The sequence below is a fragment of the Drosophila obscura genome, unplaced genomic scaffold (assembly GCF_018151105.1).
Source record: "Drosophila obscura isolate BZ-5 IFL unplaced genomic scaffold, ASM1815110v1 contig_184, whole genome shotgun sequence".
NCBI lineage: Eukaryota > Metazoa > Arthropoda > Insecta > Diptera > Drosophilidae > Drosophila > Drosophila obscura.
This window is the reverse complement of record NW_024542772.1, coordinates 72,073-85,436: the sequence shown is the minus strand read 5'-3', so window position 1 is coordinate 85,436 and position 13,364 is coordinate 72,073. Positions and strand designations below refer to the sequence as shown.

The 13,364-nt window shown below is 40.6% G+C and overlaps 1 protein-coding gene across 1 annotated transcript in view; it reads right to left on the bottom strand.

Annotated features, from left to right (window-relative positions):
- Positions 1–3,550: 3,550 nt before the first annotated feature.
- Positions 3,551–13,364, bottom strand: part of LOC111073394 (nuclear hormone receptor FTZ-F1) — a 45,332-nt gene continuing 35,518 nt past the window's right edge. Inside the window, exons 4-10 of the mRNA XM_041592657.1 lie at positions 6,586–6,803; positions 6,129–6,529; positions 5,671–5,727; positions 5,382–5,580; positions 4,508–4,766; positions 4,343–4,443; positions 3,551–4,275 (exon numbers count right to left, since the gene is read on the bottom strand). Of these exons, the coding sequence (XP_041448591.1) occupies positions 4,126–4,275; positions 4,343–4,443; positions 4,508–4,766; positions 5,382–5,580; positions 5,671–5,727; positions 6,129–6,529; positions 6,586–6,803 (1,385 nt within the window). The 3' untranslated portion in view covers positions 3,551–4,125. The remainder of the gene's footprint in view (positions 4,276–4,342; positions 4,444–4,507; positions 4,767–5,381; positions 5,581–5,670; positions 5,728–6,128; positions 6,530–6,585; positions 6,804–13,364) is intronic.

Below are 13,364 nucleotides of genomic sequence, written 5' to 3'. Positions count from 1 at the left end.
ACTCTTAAAACCCTCTACTACCGGCACAGATGGTCCTGCGCTCGATTGGTTAACTTGTTCCCGCAGTGCGAGCATTTCCGCACGAAGTGCAGTAGCTTGGCCCGCTAGGGCTGCAGCCTCTTGTGCTTGGGCTGCAGCCTGGTTTGCTTGGGCTGCAGCCTGGTTTGCTTGGGCCACCTCGTCTTGTAGTCGCTCTAAGTGAGCCTGAAAACCTTTGGCTTGATTATCTAATGCGGCCTGTAAGGCATTGTTGAATGACGTCACGTCCATGTCTTTTGGTTTTTCTTTTGCTGGTCGACTGTCCAGTGCTGTTAATTCGAGCCCCTCTATGAGGGAACTAAGGCTATCGTCACTGTCGCTGTCGCCCTCCCTATGGCTCATGTGGTGCGATTTGTTTCGGCAGAACTACCCTATAAAGGTTTATCTTACGTTCCTAATTCTTAAAAACGCGGGTCGAAGGGTGTTTGCTCATTCGCGGTTTACTTTAAATTTTGACCAAAATTTGCCAAAAATAGCGGATCTTTCGCTGTTATCGATACTTATTGCGTTATCACTGACATAGGAAATGTTAACACATGAAAAATTCACTTACATGTTCTCTGATTGTAGGGTGAAGGGAGTCTGATCTAGCCCCTGCCTATTGGTCTTCGGTTGAGCGTCGGGAGCCTTTCACGCTGAGATGGTTGGGCTGGGCGAGGGAATTCCCTGCAGCCCGCGTAGACTTTTGTTGATTTTTGGTAAGGTGAGGCGAGGGAGGGCCCTTCAGCCTATTTTTTCCTTCGTAGATATTGGGTGGAAGCGAGGGATTTCCCTACAGCTCCTTGTGTTTGTTCCTCTGGTGTCAGCTCCCGCGTAGTTGGGTGTTTTTTTGTAATTTTTTTTTTTTTGATTCTTAATGCTTGGTTGTAGCGCACATGAAACAGAAGTATTTTTCAGTAGCCCTTTTGGTTTTGGCGAAGAACAAAAAAAAATTTGCACACACTGATGTATTTTTTTGGGCGGGGGGGTTTGACAACCAAAACTTCTCACTTATTTTTTCTTTAATTTTTCATTCCTTTTCTGTTGATTTGTTTGTGCCCACAGGGAGCTTTTTTCTTTTAAGGGCCACTAGGGTTTGACAACAAAAAAAAACTTCTCACTTATTTTCTTTTTTAATTTTTCATTCTTTTTCTGTTGATTTGTTTGTTCCCACCGGGAGATTTTCTTTTGGGCCACTAGGGGTATCTTTCTTATTTCACTGACACAAGTAAAAACATGAGATGCACTCGTTGGTATGTTTTCCACTTTTATTATTTATTTCGAATTTTCTTTTGATTGTTGAATTCTTCAGCACTTTTTATACTCGCGTTAACTTGGGTTCTTTTGACCCGTTGGGCGCCAATTAAATATTATTTATCCCGTTTATATGTACTGGCGGCCACCGGCAAGGAAAGACGAGATTACGTTTTAAAGTTTATTACCGGCACGACTGGCTCGGTCAAGTATGAGATTAAATCTGAAGTACAAGAAATGAAATATAAAATGATATTCTTAAAGTTGCCCCCCAGACGGCAGCGCTGCCCATGCAGCGGGCCGACGTTCTGCAACCTCAGCGCCTCGAGCCGACGGTCCGCTCTCCAGCGGATGTTTATGCAACAATGTAACTTGAGGACCCCCGTCCACTTGAGTCAGCATCAGAGGTCTTCCACTTCTGGAATTCCCCCGGCTCCCTGCAGCTGGTGGGGAGTGTTAACTTATATATAACTGTTAGATTTCTTTTTTTTTTGTTAATTTTTCTTGGTTTTATGATAGATATACACATATATGTATAGATTTGCTTAATAGTTAAAATCACTTTTCATTTGCAATAACAGGTTCACATCGTAATCAATTTTACAATAAACATACCTAACGCCGTACAATTCTGAATATAGTCGGAATCGGTCCGTTCGTCCTTCTCCGTACACTAAGGTGTGTGTTTTCAACTACGCTAGACGTTACGTTAGACGTTAACAATTTTGTCCGTGTACCTATATTCCTTTACATACATATAACTGATCCAATATCCTATGTCTAACCTCACCTATCCTGCCATTTCGCATTGCCAGCTTGTACAGTATTTACCCATATATTTTTTATTTTTGTTTTCCTTTTTTACATTTTATAATACATACAGAAGTTATACATACCAACTAGAAACCTAAATACATATTATATATATACCTAGGCAGGCCTATGTACTATGTAGATATCGTCGTGCTTTCTTCGTTTCTGCTCTGTTCTGTTGTACACGGCCCATAATATAACAACATCCATAACATTCATAAAATTCATCTCAGCATCAGCTTTCTGCTGATTTATTATACCTTTAACGATTTTTTGTGGTTTTTCTTTTTTATACATACATACATACATACATGCATACATGCTATGCTGCCTTTGAATTCGAAGTGTGTGTGTGTGTTATTTAATAATATTTTTCTGTTTACTGCATTTTGAATTTAATTATTTTTTAATGTTATAAGGTACGTTTTGTTTAAGCGCAATGCCTGGAAAAATAATTGGGGCAATGATTTGGATGAATGCGAAAGGATCCAAGGGGCTAAACAATCTAAAAGTATATACAAAAATAATTACAAAAATATATGTGTGCATGTTTAAATTTAAATGAAATATTTGTTTACTTAATATTCGATTTAAGAGCGGATTCAATCAAATGTTATCTTTTAAATACATTTTATTTGGTTTTATATTTCGATTTCCGTTTGATTCGATTTCGGATTCGCCTCATTGCCCCAACTCTTGGCTAAGCATCTCTTCCATTTAGTTTTAAAATGTTGTTTAACTTTTGTGTACTTTATTTTTTACCATTTGCTTTAACCCTTGGGTTTTTTGTTGAAACTGATTTAGCATTTGTTTTCTTGATTTGCACAAAATATATTATAATTATTATAGTTACAAGCTTTACACTGAATTAATGGAGTTACACTTTCTCTGAAATTTACAAACAGTTGAAACTTGCAGCTAAATTTAAATATATTGTATGTGTGTGTGGTGTTTTGTGTTGTATATTTACTACATAGTTTTAAACATGATGGTTTTTATCATTTATATAATTTCTTGCTCATCCTCGTCTCGTCTCGTCTCGTCTCATTCCCATTCTCCTTCTTCATCTTCGTTTTGTAGGTAGTTGTTTGCATTGTTTTCTTAGAGCTAACTGGAGTTACAATTATCGTATAGTATTGTACATATACATACACTTATACTGCATGCTGTATTTTGATGAACACCTAAATTTGCTTTGCTTTCGAATTTCTTTGTATGGATTTCCCTTTAGATTAGACGCAAATACTATGCAAGACACTTGGCGCAAAAGTTACAGGATTCAATCTACAGGTGGAAACGGAAAGGGAAACGAAAACAATTTTTATAGAAACTTAACTAGAAACCCAAATACTAGATAGTTGTAAAAGTTAAACGATTAAAAAGTGGGACGCGACGCTTAAAAGTTACGCCAATTTACATAAAAATGTATATATGTATATATATACATACATGTCCATATATACATATATATATGTAGGTGTGTATAAAAATAAAATTTGTTATGATTCTCTTTGTTTTTGTTTTTTTTGTTGTTTGTTAATTCCTAAAGAAGTTGGGTTTTTCTCTTCCTCTGTTGCTCTATAGATCCATACATAAATCGTATAATGTTTAGCTGTGTGTTTCGGAAATTGCTTCATCAGAGGGACTTAAAATAAGACACGCATTAATTTAAGACAAATTAATTAATTAGTTAAACGTAAACGTAATCTAGACCTAGCCATAAACATAATAATAATTAACATTGAATCAACAAATGTGTATGTGTGTGTGTGTGTGTGTGTGTGTGTGTATTGGTGTGATTGATAGTTGGTGGTAGTAGTGATGATGCATTCTCCATATAGTACACTCTATATGGAATTCTCGTTCTCTCCTCTCTCCTCCTGCTTTTCAGCATTCGCATGGCATTTGACATTTCCACATTCCGGCGTCTTGTCTCTGCTCAGCCTCTGCCTCTGCCTCTGGAGGTTTCTCCCATCTTCCTGCCTTGTTATTTACATTTCATAAATGATTTAAGTATTCCATATAGTGCTCCACTTGACCCTACACCTTCCGCTTGGCGTGCAGCATCTCCATGAGCAGCGTCTGGGTGGGTGCACTGCCGGCACAGTGCTTGGAGTAGAGATGCTCCTCGCCGCGTGCGGCCATGGCATGGATTTCCGGTAAGATGTTCACTAGCCTACTGAATTTGTCCTGCAAGAGAAAATTGGTCCAAGATATTGGAACTCTTTCGACTGTAGCTGATATTTAAAGCACTTACATTGACTGAAGGATAACAGGTGAGGGTGTAGTCCAGCAGGGCTGCCTGCACATTATCATGTCCCTCGGACACGGTCTTCCTGTTGACAATGCCTCGCACATCTGGTGAAGATTTCCAATATATGTTTAGGTACCTCGCGACACTTTAAAACGAATGTGAACTTACTTGGATTCAAAAGTATTAGGAATTTCATGCAGACATAGTCGCCCATGTCGAATTTCAGATCCTGCAGCTTATTCTGCAGCTCGTTGAAATAGTCGGACAATTGCGGCACGCCCAACAGCCCCAGACTGAGTAGATTGAAGACCTGGCCGTTGTTCAGCTGCGTCTCATCGGGCAGCCCGTTGTGGATGCGATGGTGCAGATGATCGAGGACCAGCATGTCCGACCAGGAGTGTTGCAGCAGCTTCATTTGATCATCGACCTGCCAATCAGAGAATCACGAATATAAATAGTTCAAATTTAGCAAATCATTCAATAAAAGATGGAAGGTAGGTACACATTAATAGATACATTTTTGTTTGATATGGTATGAAGATATGGTAAGGCCTAGCTTTGGATGCTTTGGAATTACAACATGCTCTCGTGAGTCGCTCTCTGGCTTCACTTTGTCTCTCTCTCTTTCTCTCTCTCTCTGTCTCAGTGTATGGTATGGGTGAGAGCACATCGTCAGTTGCCGCTCAGTTGCGTCATTTGTGAGTGAGAGACGCTGCTGACTGGCTGACGGACTGGTTCAGCTTTGGTTGCTAAGTAGGTCAGACACCAAATGAAATCGAAATTCAATGCAGATTTGACGCGGCGCGGTCGTCGCGCTGCCGATGAGACTGACGCTGCGTCGCGACGCTGCCGCGTGTTGCTGGTTTACATAACATGCCGCAGACTTGGCCCCTAGCTTGATAACTGGTTTTCTCGTTTCTGGCTTGAACAATGTTGTGGCTCTGTTGCTGTGGATGTTACTGCTGTTTCTGATTTCGGATTTCTGTTTGGGATTCGATGGTGGTGGTCGTGGTAGAATGGTGCTGTGGATGTGGGGCCATACCTTCAGATCCTTAAAGAAGACCGTGTTCCTTGCCCAGTCCACCTGCGAGAACAGATTCTGATCGAGCACCTTGCACATCAGCTCAAAGAGATCCACCTCCACCTGGTTGTAGGTCTGCTTCTGCAGCAGCGCGAACAGCTGCGTCTGCCATTCCCGATCGTCGATCGATTGCACAAATTCTCGTATCATCGGTGAGACTCTGCAATAAGTATTTGGACATTATAGCCGACTATAATACCGAGTACCCGGCACCCGGTACACAAGCGATGAAAAGAAACAAGACACTCACCTCAGTGGCTCGATAAGCGCATCGGCAGTGCTCGATGGATGAGTGCCGGAATCGAAGCTTTTGTTTTTTGGAGAAAAGAAACATTGTAAATTATAAGCAATATTTTTTTAATTTTTTGTTGTAGCAGAAGAGTGTAGCAAAGTAGACAGGGACAGGGACAGTAAATCGTTCAAAATCTAAGTGTCTTCTATAATAATAATTCCATGTTTAGCTAATTCTTGCGATAAAACACAACTAAAGTATTCCAAAGTTCATTAAATGTCGTGTTAGAAGTACACCAATTAATACCCCCCATAAAAAAAATGATAATGCTGCCCCTTTCTACACTTGCTACATCCTCAGAGGGCAACCTTTTGCCAGAGATAATTGTCTTGGGGAGGGTTTTCATTGTTGGTCTGTTTCCCGTTGGGTTTTGCTCTTTTCTGTGGTTCTGTTCTGCTTGTTCTTGGGGTAAGTACCACAGTTTCGAGTCGGCCGAGTTCTGCAGAGATCCTATTCCAGCTTCGTGGCAGTTGCCATTGCCGCCGCCGTTGCGATGCAGGCCATCGGTGGAGCTGTTATTGCCGCCGCCGCCGCCCGCATTGTTGCCACCACCGCCGCCGCCTCCTCCGCCGGCGCCACCTGCTCCGTTGCCTGTGCTGCTGCCGGTGTTGTTGTTGCTGCTGCTGCCGTTGCTGCTATTGCCATTGCCCACGGAGCTGGGGCCGTTCAGGCCGCTACCGCCGCCGCCGCCACCACTGCCCCCGTTACCGGCATTAATGGCCGTGGCTATCACTCCGCCCGTGCTGGCATTCACCTGGCCCAGAGCAATGGCAATGGGGCTGGGCGACGAGTCCGGCGATTGGGTGAGTGAGGATACCTGTGGAGAAAATGCCGCATATTATCTTCAGTATCCTTGCGAGGGGCTTGCCTTACCTGAGGTATTTGGATTTCCTGCTTAATGTTCATATTTGGATATGCTTGCTGGTAGCCCGGCGAGATCGGCGTCGGCTTGATGTCCGGCCCCATCGAGTTGCGCAGTGCCTGGAGGGCGATCTGCCGCTGGCGCATCACCTGCAGCTTCCGCGCCCTATCCCGCTTGTACATGGGTCCAAACTTGTTCCTGCCACCCCGCATCCGGTCCGCTCGAACAGCTGCAAGTGAGAACAGAATTATTACTGGCTTGTCCCAATAAAAATAATAGAAGGAACAATCCTATTTCCTTAACGATCGTTGGACAAAAGAATAGAAAAATTGATTATTCTAGATAAAGTGCATTAATATCCTCTTGGTTTATACCGTCTCCTTTAAGCTGCCCAAAATCACCACTAATTAAAAGAGCAACACAACAAATTTTGTTCCATTAAACGCGTTCCAGAAAATTTTTAGATTTTTACGAAGAGCACATAAGTACATATATGTAGATTGCTTATGGATTTAGATTTATACTCCTTTTTAGAGTGTCTCAATAATTTGAAAAGACCTCGTACAGCTCTTTGTCGTTGGGAGACAAATAGGGAAAACATGTGGAAAAACTAAAAACCATTCATTTCCTATTTCTCATTAGGAATCCCAAACAGAGGCCCAACTCTTCACAATAAACAAAACGCATGGAAAGCACACATGCAGCTACATACACATACAGATACATACAATTGTGTTCAATGAAATAGTAGTGCCGCACCTCACTACTTTCAAACTCTTTTTGAGATAGTTCTAGCTTTCAAATTGAACAGTGATACCTTTACGGAAGCCTGGAATGTAGGCTTGGATAACCGAAGAAACACCGTTACATTTGCATTCCACTTCTGTTTTTCATGACTTTAGATAACTACCGATATCTTCTGTTCAATGAATAGTAGTGCTAGATTAAATTAATTTTTAAAAATGCAAAGCAAATTAATTTAATAGCCACCACCGCAGCTCAATTCAAAACGAATAATTTGATGGAAAGTTTTGGACATAGCGGTCTTTTGATTTTGGCGTTAAGAAATCATTGCTCGGTCCAGAAGGGATACTTAGGTTGACTACTTAGGCAGGGTATATTGGAATTGCTAGTTGTATGCACTCTCACTATTGTATTTAACCCAATTAACTAGGTGACTGCAAATCGATTTTGTATGCGATTATTTTTTGGGTGGTCGGGATGGTGGGACCAGGCCTTTAATATCCTCTTATGAATTTTAAACGCTATGTCAGTGATGTGCGGTTCTTAGACGGTTGATTACACATTGTTTGAATGCAGAGTCCCAGAGCTCCGCGTTTGGGTCTAAGAGTACATGGGTGCACGACTTCAGTTTGGCGCATGTGGAATGGCCTGTGTCACAGTGACAAAATACTTTTGACTGATGTGTGTTGTATTTTGGTAGTGACTCAAAAGAATATGTTTGGCATTCACAGAAATTCAATTACTACTTAAAATCATGAAAAATAGCATTGGCATGGAGGCTGAGCTTATGGGGCCCAGCTCATATAAGCTAGTACTTTCTAGCCTGGCGTTTGAGTATATTATGGTTTTGAGCGAAACTGTGTATGTAGGCATACTTTGAATACATTAAATTCAAATTACAGTTGAAATTCATGTTAAAGGATCTTTTAACAGGATAATGACTTAAAATACCCGAAGCTCGCTAGGAATTGATTTTTATCGGAAAGATCGACGTTTTTCCATGGCCAACTGTCCAACTGGATATAAATCTCATCGAAACTTATGCTGGAATACCAATACTTGTTGCAACTGCAAATCCGTGAACCAGAGCCAAGTTTTAGCAAGTGGTTCATGGATTATTGGCTCAAATCTTATTGAGCGTTGGCAAGGATTAATGACCCATATCCGGCCGGTGCAAGTTTGCAATGAACCAAATTGATACTACAAATTAAAGCTCAGAACATGGAACATGAGATATATGTTTTTATTTGAGTTTCGTTGTTTTTTTTATTTTCTAAACACTACTATTTCATTGAACAGCATATTTTTGGGTATTCGGCTTATGTCATGTAAAACAAGAAGATGGAATGCAAATGTAACGGGGTTTCTTCGGTTATCCAATGCCTACATTCCGGGCTTTCCGTAAAGGTATCACTTGTTCAATTTGAAAGACTAGAACTATCTCAAAAAGAGTTTTGAAAGTAGTGAGGTGCGGCACTACTATTTCATTGAACACAACTGTATGTACATATGTACATTGTACAAACACGCACATTGACAGAGGGCAAAAAAACAAAACAAAAACGACATATATTGCGCATACGCCGCATTGTACAACGCCATCAAAACAAAAACTATATTATAGCCACACAGTAATGGTCAAAATAATAAGCACGCTTTTCAGTATCGATACGATTTTAACTACAGGAAAAAAAATTACACTCCTAATTCAAAAGTATTTGAATAGGTTATTGCTTTGGATTAAATTCGACAAATAGTCCAAAGCATTGAAAATATCCTTTCAAAAGCTCAAGTTCTAGTTTATGTTGGGTGATGATCTATTTGAAAAGAATCCTCTTTGGAAATTCCAACAGAGGAAAACACTTCAAGAAATTCTTCCATAGATAATTTTTAAATTAATTTTAAATATCTTACAAGACCCTATCTACCGCGGTGTGCCTATTTTTTTGCGCATAGGTGTGTGTGTGTGTAAGCACACACTAAATGAAACGCAATAAAAATGCGCTTCTTATGGCGCAGCGAAAAAAAAGCGTGCAGAACGTGTAGAGAGAGGGTGGAAAGGGAGAGAGTATGAGGTGATGTGGGTACGGTGTGAGAGAGAATGGTTGTTGGATTCCAAGGAGAGGAAGTGAGTGGGAGGCTTAAACCAAAACCAGATTGTAGCCAGCGTCCTTCCACCCCCTCGCACGATGATTAGAAGATGCAATTGTTGAGGAGTGAGTGGGGTGGGTTCCAGTGGGCTTTCGGGTACTGCAGGGCAGGACTGACGATGACATGTGGGTGACAGAGGGTGGTAGCAGGTGGCAGTGGCCGCCATGAAATATGCATTTTAAAGGGGTGTACATATATGTGCATGTCTATCTGTGTGTCGCTGAACAAGTAACTGTAATTTAGGTCAAGCGTATTGTTTACAAATAATCAACACTCACACTGACACACATTTTTCTGCACGTGTATCTGTGTGTGAGAACAGTCTCGCGCTCTCAAATGCCAACTCTGTCGACGTCGCTGCCTTGCGCTCTCTCTGTTACACTCTCTTTACGATTATGCTTTCGGCTTTCGGCCTGGCAACCAAAGCAAAAGAGCTTTCTATTACGACACGACACACACACACACAAGCACACCCACAAAGAGACATAGAGAGAGAGAGAGAGACATGGAGCCACACAGCATTCATTCCCCTCGGCATTAGACAACTTTGTCGAGTGGAGTAGGTCAAGGACAGTGTGTGTGAAAACTGGGACAACACGGGCATTGTTGTTGCCGCCTCGCCTGTCAACTCTCCCAAAAAGAAATTATACTCTCACTCTCTCTCTCTCTCTTTCTCTTTCTGTCTGGGAGTGTGTATTTGTATTACGACAAACGTTTTTATGATTTTTTTTCCGGCTTTGGCTTTCAGAGTGTTTATGTTAGGGTAAGGCTAGGAGTTTTTTTTTTTTTTTGAAAGCTTGGGGATATATTTATAAATGATATTCAAGACAGCCAATCGATTATTATTTATCGAATATAGATTCATGATAGATTAAATTACATATACAAATATATGTATGTACCTACATATGTACGTACTTTCTTAACTAACTCTTTTTGGGTTCCCTTACACTTTTGTTTTGTTCAAAGGCCTTTTACTGTTACATAAGTTCATGTCTTTGTTGTTGACATTTTTTCACTTTCAACTTTGGGTCTTATTTAGATTTTCACCTTTTTTATTGCATGTGTGTATGTGTGTGTGTTTGTGTGGGGTTAAGTGGTTCAATTTGTCAAAAACAAAATGTTTGTAGTAAAAAGTTTGTTTTTCTTGTCTTCTCCTCTCGTCTCATCTCCTTTCCTTCTTCTTTTTTTGTGGATTTTTCCCACACTATTTGGAACGGGAAATCAATAAATGGCCCTGTCACTGGCTCGACTTGTGGGTGTTTCGGGCTTTGGCGTTATTTTTAAAGCTGTTTGGTAACAATTTTGGGTCAATGGTGCGTATGAGTAACTTTCTTGAGTTCCCTTTGAACCGGGCCCCGAAAGCGGATGTTGGACTGGGATTCCATTGAGGTTTCATGAAATATTTTTGATGTGTAAGGGCTTACATGTAATTGGGTATAGATTGGGGCTATATATTGCTTTCGGATATTTATTTCTCTGCATCATGAATTATTCATCGGACTGAAGAATTGTTTTAAGGATGAAATAAATAATTTATTTATTTTTAAAATCAATTCCAATAAATATTTAACACACACTCTTTGATGGTAAAAATAGTTTTATTGATTTTAAGCGGAAATAAAACCATATTACGTATACGTTCTGAGGGAAAATTGGAATTTAGAGAAAATGAAATAAGCTCCTTGATTAACATTCATTTTACCCTTTCGAATAGAGAAAATATTAAGAGAATATTGAAATAATAACTAGCATTGACTTTTTCATCCGACTCAGCCTCAGAAACTGTGTATTTTTCCCTACAAAAAAGGAAATCCCAATTTACTTTCAATTGAATAGAATGTGAATGGTATCAAATTGGGGTTATTTTTAGGTTATACACCAAAACTTGTACCTCCTTTTGACAAATATCTTAAAATATTTTAATTTCGACTATAACTTCTCCTTTTGTACGTTAAGATCGTCGAGATCTATGGTTCTACATACCTATTATTTTCCTGCATTTATATTTCTAACCTGTAGCAATGTTGTCTCATTAAAATTTGTAAGCTTTGGTCCGCATTCGTAGTTTGTAAATTTGTTTTAACAATTCCCCGAGACACAAATCCGCTACACGCTGCTCAAAAACAGATCCGACATATGGTCGGCTCTAGTCCGGTCCATGTGAGTCATATGTTTGCTCCAAGCTCCACTCCGAGGAGACCCAATTTGGAGCCAAAAAAAGCGGCTAAAAAGTGCCGCAATTATAACGAACTAATGGCAAAAGCTTGACTTCGAGAGAGGGAGAGAGAGAGAGATTTCAAAAGCGGCAGAGAAGCAGAAAAAGCAATAGCAAAACACAAAACGGAAGGACGGTAAGAAACGGAACGAAAACGAGGCGAAAATATACATACGTAATAATTCAGAGAGAATTAAAAATAAAAGCAACCACATTCACACACAAACACACAAACACACACCCACGAACGTCGCTCTCTACATGTTGCTTTGATTACACACACACCACACACACACAGGCGCACCAATAACACTCAGAAACAGAGAGCAAAACACACAGCAGAGCACGCCAGAGAGACAAACACTCATTTTGCCATATCACGTGCACTCACACCATCTCACAACGGAATCTAGGTCATGAGCGCAAGAGATGGCACTATGGGCCAAGTACACGAAAGCGGAAATGAGATGGCAATACATTGATATACGTATTGCACACACTTTAGTGCCGCAGTCGCTGTCGCTGCCACTGCCACTGCTGGCGTCGCTGCTCTGGCTGACTCAAGTGTCAGCAGCAGCAGCAATAGAAGAGACGAAAACGGAGACGCAGAGGCAGTGGCTGAGGCAGAGACTGCGTTTGCTTCGCCGAGTGTGTGTGTGGTGTGCCAGTCGAAAAGGAAAAACAAAATACGATCTAGAAAATGAATCTGGTTGGAATAGCCGTAAATTTTGTGGAAATTGGTAGGTCTGTCTGTTGGTCATATGCTGGCCAACAACAACAACAAAATAACAGAAGCGGAAGCTCCTGAAATGTGGAAAATACATACAAGTATGGAATTTTTGTTCTTAAACAGTAAAAACTGGAATGACTGTATAGGAATAAATCGGAGAATTTTGGTAGTCATTTTGCGAAAGAAAAACCCCGAATCAACCAAAAATCTCTACTTATTACGACCCATCAACAAATTTCATACCACAGCAGGATCATAACCCATCTTGACATCTTCAAATCCCTCTGTTGCCTTTTTAGGATACACAGCCAATTTATTACTTATATTTTTACGAGTACAAAGACCTTCTACGTGATTATAATAAACAGCTTTGTACCAATCGAATCGATTAAGATCTTAAGATTAAGGAAGCGGCGTAATCGTTTTTGTGGGAGTCTTTAAAATCGGAGCAACTCTAAAACTGAAAATCACCTACGCAAACAATTTCCGAGTCATAATTTTCACACTTTTTCCACTTTGCATAATAATTTTTAAACTTTGTTTGAACCGCCATGCCACGGCATGCCACTTCCTCCGCCCCCTTTTCACGCGCACACACACACACACCCAACATGTGGCATGTGGCAGCAAGGCAAGTGAGCGTTGCAAATGATGGAAATATGAAAAAGAACAAAAAAAACGAGGAGGAAAAACGAGAAACACAAATTGCGCGCGCTCATTTGAATCCAAATCGACAAAGCAGTCACTGGAAGAGGGGTGGTAGTGTGGGCAGGGGATGGAGGGAGGAACTATTACAAAATGCAAACAATTTTTTTGAAAAGAGAGCAACACACACACATGCACACACCCAGCTGAGAGAGCCAGAGACAGAGACAGAGAGAGCTTCAAGTCGGGTTTTTGGTGCCATGCGGCCGCAATTTTTTGCTTTTGTTTGGGGCTTTTTGGAT